Genomic DNA, 17,578 nt, shown 5'->3' with positions numbered 1-17,578 from the left:
AACCAATGCAGCATGGTTATATCTTAGCTGTATACTCACTCATGTGCACCATATTATGCACTGCTCAGCCCCCAAGAACTCTAAACAAGAAATATAATCAGCTATGAAACTAATTAAATGTTAAGAACAAAACCACAAGTGTTGGTCACAACAGACAAGTTGCATCAAATCAAAAGGAGACACAGTTTAAGCTTCGGGTTTCAACTGTGTCCCAAAAGAACTGTAAGACTTCAGAAAGCTCCAGTTTCTGCTCCTTCTGGCCTCCCCCTCCTCTCAGTGCTTGACTGGGAAGGGCAGAGAGCAGACCCTCAGAACTGGCATTGTGTAGCAGACAAGCAACAGATCATCATCATCATCAAAGTGGCTGGTCTCTCCCCCATACAGAGGTCAGTCATCACCCTTCCTGCTACATATGAAATTGAGAGTCAAATACATAGGACAAAATGGACTACTGCAATCACCATGGTGTTATTTAATTAGTGAACTTTTCTCATCCAGTTTTTAAACAGGCACTGTTATTCCAAAGCAAAACCAAAACCAAACAAGCAAACAAAAAATGTAAAAAAAAAAATAAAATAACCAACAAAACAAATCAGTCAAAACCACTCAAATAGAATAACTTAAACACTTTTTTTCCTTTTGAAGACAACTGAAATAGAAGATAAATAATACATACTGTATAATGCTGGGCATTCTTCATTAACAGTTCGTATCCAAATGGGCAGTATTACTTCAAAGCAAAAACAAAGAAACAGTCCAGAAACGGAGTTGTGATCAAAACAACACATTCTGAATAACTTAAATTGCCGTTTTTCTTCTGAAGATAATTAAAGTAGAAGATAAATAAAACATTATAGTGCGTTATGCTGGACTTTCTCCATAACAGTTCATACCCGTTTCTATATTAAATATTCAGATAAACTAAACTTATCAGTTATATTACTCTGGCACTGACTGGGTCTTTAGAGGGACAAGTCAGTTTGCTGGGAAAAAAAAAAACTCACAAGATTTCACTGAAGAACAAATGTACAGAAATTAGTTTCTTAATGTTTATGGATCCTTAATCCTCTGTTCCCTAGAGAATGCTTTTCCTCCCTTGGTCCATCCTGGAGCTATCCTACAGCAAACTGGTTTTGCCCAAGCAGGACTGGGAGCTCTCAAAATATTTAACATTAACAAGAAAAAAGTAAATAAATTAGTTGACTGTATTTGATATTAGTTTTTTGCTCAAGAAACTCAGATAAACAGTCAGTTTCTGGTCTTTCGCATTAAGACCATTTTTCTACAAAATTACTAGAAAACACTTCAATAATGGACACTCTAAAACAACTGAGCAGCTTTGACTAACCTCAGCTCCATCCAAATCTGAACCGTAACTCAGTCAACCTCGCACCTGTTTTTCTGAGACCATCTTCCCCTTCTTGTCACTAAAATACTGCCAACAGTAATTATTTTATTTCAAGACTCGCCGTATTATGTCTACCTTAATGCTCAGTTCCTGTAGGCAAATAGTTAAAATAGAATCTTAAGTCTCCTTTTGCAGACCTTTGTCTCGTACTTGCAGCAAAAGGCTTAAAAACATGAATCATATCAGCTTCAAGAACGCAAATGAAAAACACTCAAAGGCACTTCTTAACAAAATTCTCAGGGCTGTTATGACAAGTGTGCAATCTGATGAGGAGAGGCACAAGTCTGATTCATGATTTCTTAATCTCTAGAATTCACGTGTAAGCATTGCTCTTCACCTTCCTTTTTCTCTTCTGCTTTTCTACTCTTCCACTATACATGAGGAACGAAGAGGTCCGAATTTCTGGAAGAAATCATCTTCAGCACGAATCAGAGCTTCCTCATCTATGTAGACAGCCGGCCTCCTGGAAGCCAAGAAGTACTGCACCTTCCGCAGGCTCCATCCCATCACATACTTCAGCCAGCCACTGACAGCAGCCGTAGACCTGCCAACACCAGCATTGCAATGAACGTAGACAGTGTGTCCATTCTGCAGCAGCCCATGCAGGAGGCAGACAGCCTGTGGCAACATCTGTATTCTTCCTAAAGATAAAAACAGGGTAGGGTCACGAGCATTTGAAAAAGTTATGTTCATGGCAGAGATTCTGTTTGCACAGCCTGTAAATCACAAGGGCAAAATGCTATATATTTTTCTGTTTTCTCTCTTCTTTTTCCCCCAAAATGACCTTCTACTCTAACCTTCATTTCTTCTTGCAATGTAGATCCACATCATACAAAACCTGTAAAATGCCCACAGTCCTCTCTAAATATACATTCTGATTAACACTGAACGTGCATGGCATATTCATTTTTCTGAGATAAGGCAGGAAATTACATCAAGCAGCACATCTTTTATAGCATTCAAGTCAGCAATCAAAAAAATGATTTTTTTAAAGTTTTTTTTTATTTCTTTTCCAAAACCTTGTAATGAAGACACTAATGTCAATTTTAAGGGAGGGAGGGAGAACAGAAGAGCGTTTTCCTGTGCAACTTAACACTCTGATAATCTAATTGTGTACTAAGCATATGGTTAAATAGTCTGTGAATGATTAAGAACAGTCTGTCTCACTCCCACAGGGATGTATATACTGTATTTCTTGATACCTCCCCTTGCTACGCTGGGAATTGAAGCTGCAGACATCAGTGTAACTTTTCCTCGTGGCATAGATAAGCACTGACATTAAGCCCTTTCAAATCCCTGTCTTAAGGTCTCCTGTCCTTCCTGATGTCCCATTCCTCGTGTGACAGCTCCCTGTTCATGGAAGTGAACTACACTGTTTGAATGAGTAGCCTACCAGCCAAACACACAGTTCCTACCTGCAGGCTAAAAGCAAGATTCTGAAATGAGCATTCCAACAGAAGAATTAAAAATATTAATTTATGTTATGATGCAATGCACTATGAGTATTCTAAATCAATTGCAAATAATTATAGGAATGACTCCCACGGAGATTCATCAGACTGGGATACTATAGATAAAGAAAAATAATTTGCTTGGAGAAGGGAGCGACTGCACCAGTGACTGCACCTGCAGCTAAAACTCTCTGTTTTTAACCAGCAAGGATGGCAAGCTGTCCTGCTGTGCAAGCTTGCAGTCTTCCACCTACACAGCATGTTTTTGTTATACAAGCTGAATGCATGCTGAAAGCACAAGCAGTCAAGCAGCTATCAGTGTCTGATGGCTTCAACCTCAAATACACATACACTGTCAGACACAAGGTAGTTTACATGGCCTCTCCACCTACTAGAAAATTTAAGTAAAACAAAAACAATCCTTGTGCTCTAGCTGTATTTTCACACAAAAATTATGCAAGGACAAAATAAATAAATAAATAGATAGATAGATAGATAGATAGATAAAAAGGCAGCCATGACAGCAACAGCTTAGTAACTCAAAGGTTTTACTGCTACTAATTTAGCTGCAAGACTGGTCTGAGCATTACCTTCTGTGCTCATGTCTGGGGTTGGCATCCAGACATAGGCAAGACCTTCCTCTTTGTACAGTTTCATGAGGACTTCAGGGCTCATGGGTTCTGGGTGGCGATTGCAGCCCCAGGAGTTCTGAACAATGTCCCACTCGGTCTGGAAGTTCATCACTGCTGTGATACCCAGCTCGTGCTTTAGCTTGACCGTTACATGCTCCAGCTGCCGAGGGCAACTTCCCAGCCAGATGTTTGGCAGAATTCTAGCACGGAGAAGAAATTGCAGTAGGTTTGATTAAAATAGCTGAATGTAAAAACTGCCAAATTAAGTGGTGTTCTAGCTCAAAACCTGCTTAGCGTCATCACATGAATACTCTTAAGAGCAACCTTTCATTTCATGCAATAAGAAGCTTCCTCATTCATTACAGTTTAGTTGGTAAGGGTTGATGCGGGGGATCAAGCTCCTAAACTACTATGAAAACAGTCAGAAAAAATTCTGAGCAGTTACTAGCACAGGCCCCCAAGGAATGCATCATTCAGTCTGCAGTGGAAACTTAGCAACATCACAAATTAGAATAAGAGAAGTCTTTAGATTCATGCAATTTACAGGGAAGAAAGAGACCTAAGAGACTCACATGATCCAAATCTGAATAATAAGACAAATCACAGAACTCTTCCAGCTTTGTAGCTACCACCATAATGAGAACGGTAGACAGAGGGGGAATAAAAAGAAGAAAAAAGCCAAGGAAATGAAAACCAACAACCCTTAAACTTCTCTTCTGTGAGAAAACTCAAAAAGGAATTTAATTAGTAATTTTCTTCTCATTTTTTTTCTTTACTAGCAGAGTCCAAGGAGAACCAAGTGCAGAATTATAAGCCTGGTTTCCCTTAAGGTTTAAAGAACCAGATATTTTCACATGAAAACTCAAGAGATACAGTTGGAATAGATAAACATCCACATTTCCAGTATTTCTTCAAATCAAACTTCAAGACTGCTATCATTCTCCCACTAATAATTATCATTAAAATATCCTACGTACGTCCCAACAAATTTTTACATAAACAGATATAGATGAGCCCTGTTTCTAAATGAGAATGTTTAATCTGCACATACAGTTATATTTATGTTATCTAAAATGAATTATTTACATGCATAAATTATTAGCGATTTATTTTTTCTGTATGCATAAACATCAATTTTAAATATGTAATTCACAAACTACAGTAAATATACTTAACAGTTGGGCGAAATTTATTAACAGCAACAAAAACTGAATGTGAGCTACATCAAAAACAAGATCTGCATAAATAAAACATCTGCCATAAATTTCTTAAGGGTTTGGTTTTTTTTTTAGGTTCCTCAATTTTAATCTCAGGGACAAATGGGAAAACTTATTTTTATTGAGGAACAGTTACTCATATAAACAGCCCTTAAGTCATCAGGCAGTTATTTCCATTTGATAAGACTATGACAGAAATAAGTGTTAACTAGGACTTAATTAAGCCCTGCAATTGGCAATGATTAAATCCTGCTACATTACTACGGAAAGTCAAACATAATAATGCACTCTAGAAAGCACGTTTTATTGTTATTGTTTCCTGTGTTTCAGCTGCATCTACAGTGAGAAGCATACAGCTACACAAACGCAGCCAACAGCCCCACCAGCCCCTACATCAGTGAGGCAAGGACCCCAATCTCAAGGTACAGTACCTGAGTATGATAACTGTTAAGTCATGGCCTGAACCACTGATTGAGCACCTGGGGAACGGACCCGGTCAGCCCTTGGAGCACAGGTGAAGACAATTCTGCTGTGTGAACAGAAGGGGTGGAGGCTGGCTGCACTCTCAGACCTCATTTAAGGGCTGGCTGCCACTGGGAAGGGTCTTTTTCTAGAGATCACGCCTTGGTGGAGCTTCCCCTGTTAACCTGGAATCTTCTGATATGGGTAAGCAATCTTCTTCCCTTGTAGCACTTTTCTATCGTGTCAATGTGAAACACCTTTTCCCATCACATTGATTTGTCCAATTGCTACAATTTGAGTCTCAGCTTTCTGGCTTACAGACAGTGAGTGAAAACCAGATAGTTTGGGTGACTATATTACATAGCCAATAATCATTTTAATCTGTTGTTTGAAAGAAAAAATGAAAATATTGCTAATGCTTTGTGACTATATGAGGATATTCTTTCAAGAACTTTACTGTCCTTCCTTCAAATGCTTTCCTGGAGTTATACACGTCATCTTCTTGATATTTTTAGAATTATCCAATACAGTAAGTTACTTGACAGGACAGCAAAGTGTGTTTTCTAGCATTTGATTAAATCAGGAGTGATGAATTCCTGAAATAAATAAGATTTGGGGTAATATTCCTGCTTACAAGTAAAGCAATGCCTAACAACTTTCTCCCCAATGATTATTTAGTTGGAGAACATCATAGCTGCATTATCCACAAGACCACAGAGATACATACCACCTATTTATTCTATGTTTTTTTTTCCAGTTTAAAAGCCTGGTTTGTGACAAGACCTTCTGTATTTATCAATAACAATCATATTTACAAAGTTTTTCTCACACTATTTCTCTGTAGTTAACAAGACCAGTGTTGGCATTCAGAATGACCAGAACAACTTCAATATCCATGTATTTAATACAAGTATCTCTTGTGTACTGGTTTTCTGAATAGATAGAGTTTTGCCTTTGACGACATCAGGGCCAAGCTTGATATTCAAGCCTCTTATTTATCCAGTTCCAATGACTGTGAACTCTTGGCTTTGCTGGATATGGCTCAGCTGCTCTTTTTCTTGAAAAACAGTTCCCCCCACAGAACAGAAAGGCAGAGCTCTCCTATCAGACCCACTGATATTAAAGTCCTGGGATAATTCCACAGTACCCATATTTCCATTTGGCTTTAGCTGGTTCAAACCTTAATTTAGCCTTTTATCAGAAGGAAAGGATCGGCACAAATACAAGTGTGGCAACTGATTAAGAGTTTAGCAGCTGTGCTTTATATAGAGATAACTGACAGCCCTACTGAGAGCTTGATTTCAATTTTACATTTCTTACATTAGTAATAAGAAATTCTAGTTTCTTTTTCCAAAGTGCCCTTTCTTCTTTATGCCACCATTGTACTTCAATAGCAGCTAACTAGATTGTAGCAATGGAGCCCTTGGCATGAGGAAGAGATCTCTTATTTTCTCCCCTCAACTGTCATGCAAACTACTGAGAGTTGCTCTACAGCTGCTGCTTTCCAGCTCACAGGTGGTTGTTTTCCAGCAGTAGATTAACTGATCCTTACATGCAGTCAAAAAAAACCCCACAGCATTTAGGGATTATGTGTGATTGGTAAACCTATACTCTTCTCAGTCACTAACCCTTTTCATGTTCCCCAAATATTACAATAAGATCATGTTTAAACAAGATTTTACTTACAATTCTGTTTTAATATTAAAATAGCACTTTGTCACTGTACATGTAAATGTACATGTGTACATGTCACAGTTTAGCAATAAAGAAATTACCTACAGCAACATCAAAACATTCAGCTAACCTGGCAGGCTAACACCTATGGATTTTCTAAAAGCTGTTTCCTTAAATCTGCTTTCTGCAAAGTTTATTTCATCCTGCCTTACACCTCAGTTCCCCATTGTGAATAGGAACATGATATTTACCTACCTCAAGAGGACTCTGGGGGGGAAAGTGATGATCTGCAGTAAAAGCAACAAAATGTGAGACAGGTTATCTACTCAATTTACTTGACTTACAGATCCCAGACTGAAGGCTGACATCTTAAAAAAATATATATGTATATAAAATACTTCATTTTGACTTATAAACTGAGAAACCCAATAACAATTTATCATTACTGAGGAATAAATATGGATCACCCTGAAATTACTTGTATGATTATTTTCCAGCTGTGATCACATTTGAATTATTTTTAATGATGCAGATATACATTGTTCTTTCTTGCTTCCCCCAGGATCCTGAAAAGTCCAGATTAAATTTAAACTACTCACTAAGAATGCATCTGGAACAATAAATGCATCCCCTTTAACCAATGCATATACAAATGGTCTTTCCATCCATAAGGGCAAAATGAGTCTGAGGTGATAAAAGAATTAGCATTCTGATACTTTCATTTTAATGGTGCAGATTGCCATTTTCAGGCTAGAAGAAATGTACCCAAGAAATGATGCAGTGTGCCTTTCAATCCTAGACCTCCACAGGCAGCACGAAAGCAGTTCAGCAGCTGTGGGGATCTGGTTCACAGCACAGGTGACCTGCCACAGGGGAAGGTACTGAGTAACTGCATCCAGCTGCTCCTTCACATACTGTTGTTTATACTACTTCTGAAGAAGCTCTTGTATTATTGCCATCATTTGCAGTTCAAAGTAAACAGACTTGAATTTGAGTTTTCCTTAAAATGCTGAGCTATAAACTAGGATGACTTGGATACTGCTTCCAGGTCCATTGAGTCATTAGTGCATTAGGAGCAATCATGTTATAAAGTCTCTTAAGTTCAGTCAGCCCTTCTTGGGAGTCATGGCTCTTACATAAAAGTGTAGGATTTAATCCTTTGGGGAACACATTTCATTGGAACACTTATCAGGAACAATACTGCAGATGTCCATTTAGCTGTATAGTTTCCAGATTTAATCAAGAAAGAGGACTTCATCAAACTAGAGGTTTTTTTTCCCACTAATTATTGGCAACAGAGAGTGATCCATTAGCCACTTCATTTGTTTATATTGATAACATTTTTTGATCAAGATCCAGCATGTTATTTTAAATGAAAAGTGATGGATTCATCCCTTAGTGCCAGCTCAAGATGTAGCCCAGTGTTAAAGCTTGCAGTTCACTTTAGTTGTCTGCAATACAGTCTTTTCTTATATCCCATTAAGAATTTGGTGACAAGCAGGGACATGATTTAGCAGAGGGTTGTTAGGGTAGTATTGTTAGGATGAGGTTGGACTTAATGATCTTGAAGGTTTTTTCCAATCTGAGCAATTATATGATTCTATGAGTATTAATATACACACAGGGCAGAGCAGCTCAGTTGAAACTAAGAAAAAAAATTGATTAAATTGGCTGTGTTCTCTCTAAAGGCTTTGATTTCTTAAAGGTGTAATATGCAACTCTGGCTACACGCAACTTGCAGCAAAACTTATTTTGCATTCCCATAGGAACAACATATACAATTAAGTCAATTTGCCCCCCGCATTTTGTGGTGCTCCTATGCAATATGGTTTTGTACTGATGTGATGCTGTTACCCTGATACCAGTACAAGCAAGTGGTCCAAGGGGAACTTGGCCCTGAAGTGCAACTCAGATGTATTTGCAGCTCAGTAACTACTGGAAACTGCTTCAAATTACAGTGCATCTGCTCTGGAGACAGAATTTTTTAATAAGGTGGATTTTCAATGAAATATATCTGTCTGAATCAAAAGACTACACTGAAACTTTTTAGTTTTAGACAAGTTTAAACTAGTTTAATGACTAAATGTCTGATAAGAAATAAAGGAAGAGCGAGGAATATAAGAAAAAATTCCTACCTCCTTTCCTCTCTCTCACTTGACAGATAAGAGATTTCCAAAAGTACTGCTTTGGGCATATTCAAAATGAGAATATAGGAAATCTTAGCAGCTGTAGCTGAGATGCTCTTTCATCTTTCCTCTACACTCTGCCTTGTGACAAGACACACATTAAACAGTAATACCACCAGATCGTGATGATTCATGGCTATTATGTTGTATGTGCTCACTGTTCTGCCACTAGCATTTCTTTAATACCACACTGCAGCTTATTTTTAAATACACGTGCATCTTCCCCAAAGCACCAAATTAGCTATCTCTTTCCTGGGCCTTACTTGCTCTTGTCTCCTGATGATTTGCTAGAATTCAAACAGGGTTCCTGTTACTTAGATTCCTAGCTGAAGTCCTGATGACCACACTGTGACCCCCAATGGATGACTTGAACACTTTCAATATGGCTTGATATGTAAAAATATACTGACTATCCTTGACTCCAGAAATATTCTCCTAATGTCCAATGTGAATAGTTTAGTCACAGGTTACAGACAATTGCTGTCTCTACAACGGACATGCAGAACAGATTATTCTCTTCCACTCTTTAAAAATCTTACATATCTGGGAATTACTAACACACACCCACACAGCTGTGCCTTCTTAACACTAAAATAAAGTTAAAAATAATAATAATTATCTTTCCTTACTTGTTATATATTTAAAGTATTCAGTGATTCTTGTTTGCCTTTGGACTCTCCAGCTGATGGACATCTTTCTTAAGATGCTATTCCCAGTACTGGAAAGAAGCCCTACTAGTTCAGAGCAGAACCAAAGGTTAGTTATCTTTCATTCCCCTATGTGTAGTTCTGTCTTTTTACAGCGTGATACTGTTGATCTACGTTCAACAAGAAATTCTGTTTTCAAGTTAAGATCTCTCACAAGAGATGAGTACTCAAGAATGGAGCAAAATCTCCCTGAAACAGAATTATTTAAGATCCTATTAGTTACAACTGCCACCATAAAATAAAACTAAATGAACATGCAACAAAAGAGCAGATGAGATTCGCAATTGATGGATGCACCACAGGAATACATATTGGAATAATCTCAGCCACTCATACACATCACTTGGGTTTAAGTTAACTATAATCAATTCCAAAAGGAAACAGCACATCCTAGAAGTTATGCTTAGTATAAGTGTTGCTTCAAAGTGGTAACGTTAGCTTGTACAAAGAAGGGAACTGAAATATAAGATTTATAATAACCTTTTCAAATCAATGATCTCAGTTCTGTGCACTAGAAGTTTGAAGCAAAATAATTCCATATGAAGACAGACTAGAAATGCAGAATGTTTAAGAGAAAATTAAATTAGAGTTTATGGATAAAATAAATTGGAGAGATAAATCAAGTGGCCCTATCTACATAAACAAGGTAAAGATTCTCAGCTTCCATACAGCTTCACCTACACAGCCACTGCTAAGAGATAAGAAAAACAGGCAGGTGTTTCATTTTTTGGGGGTGGTTTGTTTGTTTATTTTCTTGCTACTTCCCCAAAATACTGAGAATATATGTGGATGTCAAAGCAAATGAATCCCTGGTTTGGTCTTGTACAGCAATTCTGACTTCACTCCAATCTCTTTAAATAAAGGACACCTCTCACCAAAATGAATCCTTGCCACTGAAATATGACATAATAATGCAGATCTGAGGGGTTATGACACTGACAATTCATTGCATATCACACAGGGCACATGGGTAAATTATTCTGGTCTTAATCCCTTCTCCTGCTGACTTACTGATGAAGTCTCCTTGCAGAAGAAAAGCTGATGGAGGCTTTGTGATGAGAGGCTTGACTTAAGTAGGATTGAATGAACACAATTTGATGCACTCAGTGACCCAGCATGCAGGCAAACACTAATGACCACAGTAAGAGAGCAAGGTTTGATGACATTAAGGTTTAACTCACAAAACACCAACCTCTAATTGCCAGGCTTAATACCATCACTCTTCTTAATAAAGATGGGTTAAATGGCTGTAACATCAGCAGAATCTTCACAGAAAAGCACTGATTAATGATAAAACTATATCCTGCTGAAATGACACAGCTGTACATCTTGTGATAACCAATATTTTTGAACAAAAAATTACTTTTACCTAAATGGCAAACACAGAATAAGTCATTGTACAAATTGCTCTGCACTGTAGCTGAAAGTGAGCAGCTTATTTTGATGTCAAGAATTCTACCACAGGACTTTAAAAGAGGCGAATTAAACAGACATAATGAGACATATGATTATACAGTATATATTCAGTGTGGTTTGGTTCGGGTTTTGTTTTGTTTTCTTCTACTTATGATTTGGCACTGTGATAAAAAGTAATTAAGCTCGGGCAAATGTTCTTCTTAGACGTAATTTGGTCTACTTATGTAGCCACTCACATGGGAGCATACTTGGCAACAAAAAAGAAACAGCTGCTTTTATCACCTTAGAACAACACTTTGTCAGCTTAGCAATATGCAAAGTTTCTCGAGCACTTAAGTCCGAGTGCTGTGCTTAATAATATTGTATTTATTCCATGCTCACAAATGTATAAATGTAGCATTAAACAACCCTATTTACTGATATGCAGAGCAAACGAGGCACTAAGAACTGAAATTAAGCTGACAACGTGCTAAAATGAAAACAGCTAATAAAAATACCAGAGTGATACCTGAAATACAACGTTACACATTCAGACACAAAGCAGTTCCAGCAGTACAGTGACTTAGAAGATTTCTGCAATACAGGGTTGATGGAACAATAGGGCTGTAGTTTTCACCCAGCAACCTGCATTTCAAGGCCACAAAAATGAACAAAAGGCTGGAGCTCATCTCCTGTTGACAGGTTGAAAGAACTGGGCTTGTTCAAACTGGAGAAGAGAAAGCTCTGGGAAGATCTCGTTGCAACCTTCCAGTACTTACAGAGGGCTAATACAAAAGACGGAGATCGACTTTTTACACAGGCAGATAGTGATAGGGCAAGGGAGGACCTGTTTAGAACTACAAGAAGAGAGATTTAAATTAGATTTTAGGAGGAAATTCTTTACTCAAGAGGGTAGTGAGGTGTTGGGAACATGCTGTCCAGAGAAGTTGTGGATGCCCCATTCGTGCAAGTGTTTGAGACCAGGCTAGATGTGGCCTTGGGCAGCCTGATCTAGGTAACCCTGTGGTGGTAACCCTGCCCATGGTAGGGACACTGAAACTGGATCATCTTTAGGGTCCCTTCCACCCCAAGCCATTCCATGATTCTGTGATTTACAGCTGGTGGTATGATGACTGCAAGACAAAATACAACTGTGCTAATGTCTAAGCATAGCTTTCTACATCATTCATAATCTTCTGGTGGATTCTAACTGTGGCAGAAGTCTGTTGGCCATGCCTGTTCTATGGATTGTTCTAGCTCTGAATGCATTAGGAACATAGGATAAAGTAGAATCCACCGGAGCAAAATTCAAGTCATTCCAATACCTTCTAATGGATGCCTAAACAAAACTGCAGTTGGCACCAGCGTCACTCAGAAGTGACATAAAATGGGAGCAGAACTAAAGTTTCACACATGTAATCAGGGAAACACAAAGTCAGTATTTCCCATGCTAGAAAGCTGGATTAATTTGAAGCCTTCTGGCACCACATGTGATAGAGGTATGAGGAGACTCGCTCCTATTCCACTGAATTATTTCTTGATGTACACACAACCTTGAAGTTTTTGTTTCTCTGACTTGAGCATAAATGCTCTCCAGACCACAGACTGAACCTGCGCAGCTTAACACCAAAACATGGAAGCACAGAAAGTTAACCAACTACAAAATTTTATCTCCACACTGTACAACTGCTCTTAGTCTCGGATACTTCAGAATAAGTCAGTAGCACTCAAGGAGCCAAATCAAATAGGCATAAAACTTTCTCATCGCTTTATTCACATAAATTATAGGACAGGGGATTACCTACCTAAAGATGCTATAAAATGTAATGTGCTAAATGTAATCAGTGAATACTTACAAAGCATCCTTACAAATCTTTTACCAGGAAACAACAGCAGTCTTATAAGGAGTCTGAGGTTCTAACAATAATCTGAAGAAAGCTGAGAAACTTTCCACAAAAACATCAAGTACTTTGGAATAGCAAAAAGAAATAGAGAACTGACAAGAGCAATCAACTGCACAAAGACAAAAAGGGAGCCATCTGCTTAGCTAACAGACCTAACAAAAAAGTAGATTTACTGTTAATAATAAACCAAAATATACTGAGATTTTTCCAACTCATCTGTTACGTGATTCAGTGAAAAAGGATAGTGGTTTCCAAGCATGAAAGAGCAGGATATTAATTTGTGCTCCGTGTCTGACGTGGAGAGGACTAAAAATAAGCTTTAATGGCAAGCTCGGGAGACTTTAGTTAACATTAGGAAAGCATTTTAATGGCAAAAATAGTGAGTTAATTGCATGAAAGAATGGGCTGTAGAATCTCATAACTGAGATGAGATCATATGTAAGACCATGCAGGATAAACTTGGAATTATTTAAATATAATCGAGGCTAAGTCAGAGCGAGAAAATGGACTGGATGTTTTTTTAGGTCTATTTGAGCCTATGATCTATGACACTACAATCCTCTTAATCTCTCTCTCTCTCTGGGATCACTACTTATATTTACTTATCAACCTCCATCTTTAAATAATTTAGGTTCCTTGTAATCCTTGCCCTATTTGAAAGGTCATGCCAGAATTCAGCTACTATTCCTTTGATGTCAGAAATATCATTCTAGTTTACAATCTAAATTCAGAACCAATTAATATCCATTTGATGTAATACAAAATTCTTCCTTCCTTGTACTAACTCTCAAATGCTTTTCACAAAATAGCAATACATTTTCTCTCTATCTTAATTTAACAATGCCATCTATTTTAGGGTAACCTAGCACAGACACTCGAGGTAGACAAGCTATGGAAGTACAAAGTTCTTTACAAGCAAATTTACTTCACTACAAGTTCAGTGACATGACAGCTACGTAGCCTCTGGAAGATCCTTCATTTATTCCAAGCTCAGGTATCTGTGCTTTCCACTGCAGTTTGTGTTGAAGGCATATCCTATGTCAGGGAACCCAAAACCAAAAGTAATGTTCCGTATTTAAATATATTTGCAAATCCAAATCCTGTCATTCCCACTGAACCGATGATACAAAGAAGATGTAAAGTTCTTACAATCAGAAGTCTGAGGGATTTTTTTTATTATTATTTTCCAGGGGTATCTGAGGACCATGAAGTTTATCTGAAGACAACAGAGATGAGGAAGTGTATCCCCATTAACAGAGGTTACATCATTACTTCAAAGGTTAATTATTGAGAGAACTGAAAAAACAGCCTGATGCAGCTGACCTCTTCCATGGAAGGACTAGAACACGACCCAAATTCATCCCCCTTGAGAAACTGAGTGCAAAAGGAACTGTAAGCTATCTTTGCTCTTCTGTCACAATAATAGATAAATGAAACTTAATTCTGCCTCAGGGATAAATGGGCATGCTCCAGTGAATTCAGTGGAATTGTTCTCATTAAGCTCACAGTATACTGCTATCTATACAGGGAAATAAACTTTTCTATCTTCTCATTCACCTCACTCCATTAAGAAGCTTGAAGCCAATGAATTTATATCTCATGCATTTTTAATAATCTATTTTATCTCAGTTCTAGAAATGATCTAAAATAACTTGGTCATACAAGACTTTACACACATGACCAAATTTAAATTATGGAAGATAAAATTTTATCATCCCTGTGTTCAAAGTGAAATATTTTATGTCATAATTCACTGTGTTCTTCTATCATGAAGATAAGACACTGTGAAAATAAGAACAAAATCTTATCTTGCACACTGATGCCTTGTAAGACGTCTGCATCTAGCCTTATAGGATACAGTCAGCATTTGTTTCTGCTGATTCGTAGGAGCATACTTCATGCAGCAGAAGGCAGTATTTGCCTTTGCAGAGAATGACTTCTCATGACTTCCTTTGTATAAATACTATCTGAAAAAAACAAAGTGGCAATTGCAAAAATACAGCCTGAGAAGAGAAAAAAGTTCCAAAGCTTGCACTGAACAATCTCAGGACCTCATTCTGGAAATGACTGCTCATTTGGCTTGTGGGGATTCATATTTAAATGCTCCAGTTTTAGAATCTTGTTTCATAACTGGCTGCCAATGGTTACTTCCTACATATGTCTCCATCAGGTTGCCAACATTCCCATTTGTTTTGAATTAGAACAAATACTTAGAAACGCAAGAACAACCGGCTGCTAAACTAAGCCAGATAGTAATGAGCCATGAATCCCTTGGCAAAAGGAATGAGTATTTCTAACATTAAAGCTTAGTAACAGGAATGGTGCCACTGCTGGCATCTGTATGTTATGGCATCTTAACAAAGTTGACTTAAGCCCCTATGGATGAACTTCAAGTTAGTACCTGAGAAGTGTTAGTAAGAATATCTTTCACATTTTTTCAGTGTTTTGTGATCCAAATGGTAATGTGTACACACACACAGTGTACTGGAATGTCCTTAGAGCTAGGACAAAGACAGAGGAAAAAACACACCCATTTCTCCTGGTACCATCCAGACACAACAGTCCTGATGGACATTGCATCTGTGTTCATCCCAGTTAAATAATTTATCCAGAATTTCCAAAATTTCAACAGTTCATTTATATTTGTTTAGAAGAGGGAGAGGTGCATTCTGGAGTACCACAGACTGGGGAAAACCATTTTACAAATACTGAGGAAAAACTGAATCAATTCATCATTACAATCAGACACAAATATCTAAAAGAGTAATCCTCCACTGAAAAATGCCTAGTCAAAGGGACAAAGGCTATCTGGTAATATCATACTAAATTGCCAGCAAACAATTTTACATGAAATACCTGGATACTGAATCATTAACCTGAGATTAATAACCCTGGCGAATGAATTGCCAACCTATACCAGAACTCTATTATAACAATCTCTTTTCCCTTTATTTTTTCCTGATTCCGTGTGTATGTGCAAGCTTTTCAGCCTAATTAGCTAATTAGCTTTCTCCAGGTCCTAGAAAATTAACAGAAATAATAATAATTAAAAAAAAAAAAATAACTTTGTCTGCACTCTTCACCCTGACATAAACAACATCTCTAGTACCTAGAAGTCAAGCATTATTAGTAATCTCAACTCTCGGGTTTGCAAACAGGGTCTGAATAATAGAGATGGAGAGGCAAATGTGGGGAGGGAGCTGCAGAAAGCATCTTTGCAGAGCATGCGTGGAGTGCTGCACAGATTAGAAAAGAGAAGCTCAGTTAGCACAGTACAGCTGCAGAACACTTCAGCAGACAGCTATGCTGCTTCAGGACTCAAGCTACAAGCTAACTCATCTACTGGCACAATTCACGAAAGATGAGTCTAGCTCTGTATTTTCTCTCCTGGCTCCTGGAGGAGCTGAAGAAGGGGGGGGGGGGAAAACACATTTTACTTGTCATTTTATAAATTAACTATTCTACAGTTTTTATAGGAACCAACAGATTAAGAACAAATACTGCAGCTTGTCTAATCATAGAATCACCAAGGTTGGAAAAGAACTATAAGATCATCCAGTCCAACCATTCAGCTATTACCAGTAGCTCCCACTAAACCATGTCCCTCAACACAACATCCAAACATTCCTTGAACACCCCCAGGGTCGGTGACTCCACCACCTCCCTTGGCAGTCCATTCCAGTGCATGACCACCCTCTCTGAGATGTAATATTTCCTGATGTCCAGCCTGAATTTCCCCTGCTGCAGCTTGAAACCATTCCCTCTAGTCCTATCACTAATGAGAGAAGAGACCAACCCCCAGCTCACTACATCCTCCCTTCAGGAAGTTATAGAGAGCAATAAGGTCTCTCCTGAGCCTCCTCTTCTCCAGGCTGAACATTCCCAGCTCCTTCAGCCTCTCCTCATATGGCCTGTGCTCCAGACCCCTCACCAGCTTTGTTGCCCTCCTTAGAACACGTTCCAGGGCCTCAGTGTCTTTCTTGCAGTGAGGGACCCAAAACTGGACACAGTACTCGAGATGCGGCCTCACCAGTGCTGAGCACAGGGGGACAATCACCTCTCTGCTCCTGCTGGCAACACTGTTTCTGATGCAAAGTTTTTAAACCAATATTTTTCCAGCTTTATTTCTTTTCCTTGCAGTATCATTTTTGAGATTGAAGTATCATTACAGTATCATTGGAGAATTTAATTGCAGATGCTTGAATAAACCTATTAAAGTCAGCTACTGTTACTAAAGTTCTTGCAAATGTGTTTGTGTTGTCAGCTGAAGCATAACTTCGTAAAACATTACTCAGTACTGCATAGTCTTCTACCATCAATATTTATGAGAAGGTTTTTCCCCTTTTATTTTATCAGATTGAAGCAACTCAGTGTGAGAGGAAGCCCAGCAATTCAGTCTTTGGCAGTGAAAGCAATAGTTAATGTCATGTTTAGGAATGGCCTGCACAAGGCCGACCCTTCTAGCTGGCAGCCTGGCACCAGAAAGAAGAATGCTAAGGAAACTATGAAAGAAATAGTGTTCTCATCAGACTTCCATCTTGA

The 17,578-nt window shown here is 38.2% G+C and overlaps 1 protein-coding gene across 4 annotated transcripts in view; it reads right to left on the bottom strand.

Moving 5' to 3' along the window:
• Nucleotides 1-449: 449 nt before the first annotated feature.
• EPM2A (EPM2A glucan phosphatase, laforin) overlaps nucleotides 450-17,578 on the bottom strand; it is a 36,140-nt gene continuing 19,011 nt past the window's right edge. For 3 of the 4 annotated variants that reach the window (XM_072333603.1, XM_072333605.1, XM_072333606.1), the window contains 2 exons: nucleotides 3,450-3,691; nucleotides 450-2,049 (listed from right to left, as the gene is read on the bottom strand). In XM_072333603.1, the coding sequence (XP_072189704.1) occupies nucleotides 1,769-2,049; nucleotides 3,450-3,691 (523 nt within the window). In that variant the 3' untranslated portion in view covers nucleotides 450-1,768. The remainder of the gene's footprint in view (nucleotides 2,050-3,449; nucleotides 3,692-17,578) is intronic. The other variant, XM_072333604.1, reaches the window with a different exon arrangement.

Source organism: Excalfactoria chinensis, chromosome 3, assembly GCF_039878825.1.
Source record: "Excalfactoria chinensis isolate bCotChi1 chromosome 3, bCotChi1.hap2, whole genome shotgun sequence".
Classification (NCBI taxonomy): domain Eukaryota; kingdom Metazoa; phylum Chordata; class Aves; order Galliformes; family Phasianidae; genus Excalfactoria; species Excalfactoria chinensis.
The sequence above is the reverse complement of the archived record's forward strand: the minus strand, read 5'-3'. Positions and strand labels throughout refer to the sequence as shown.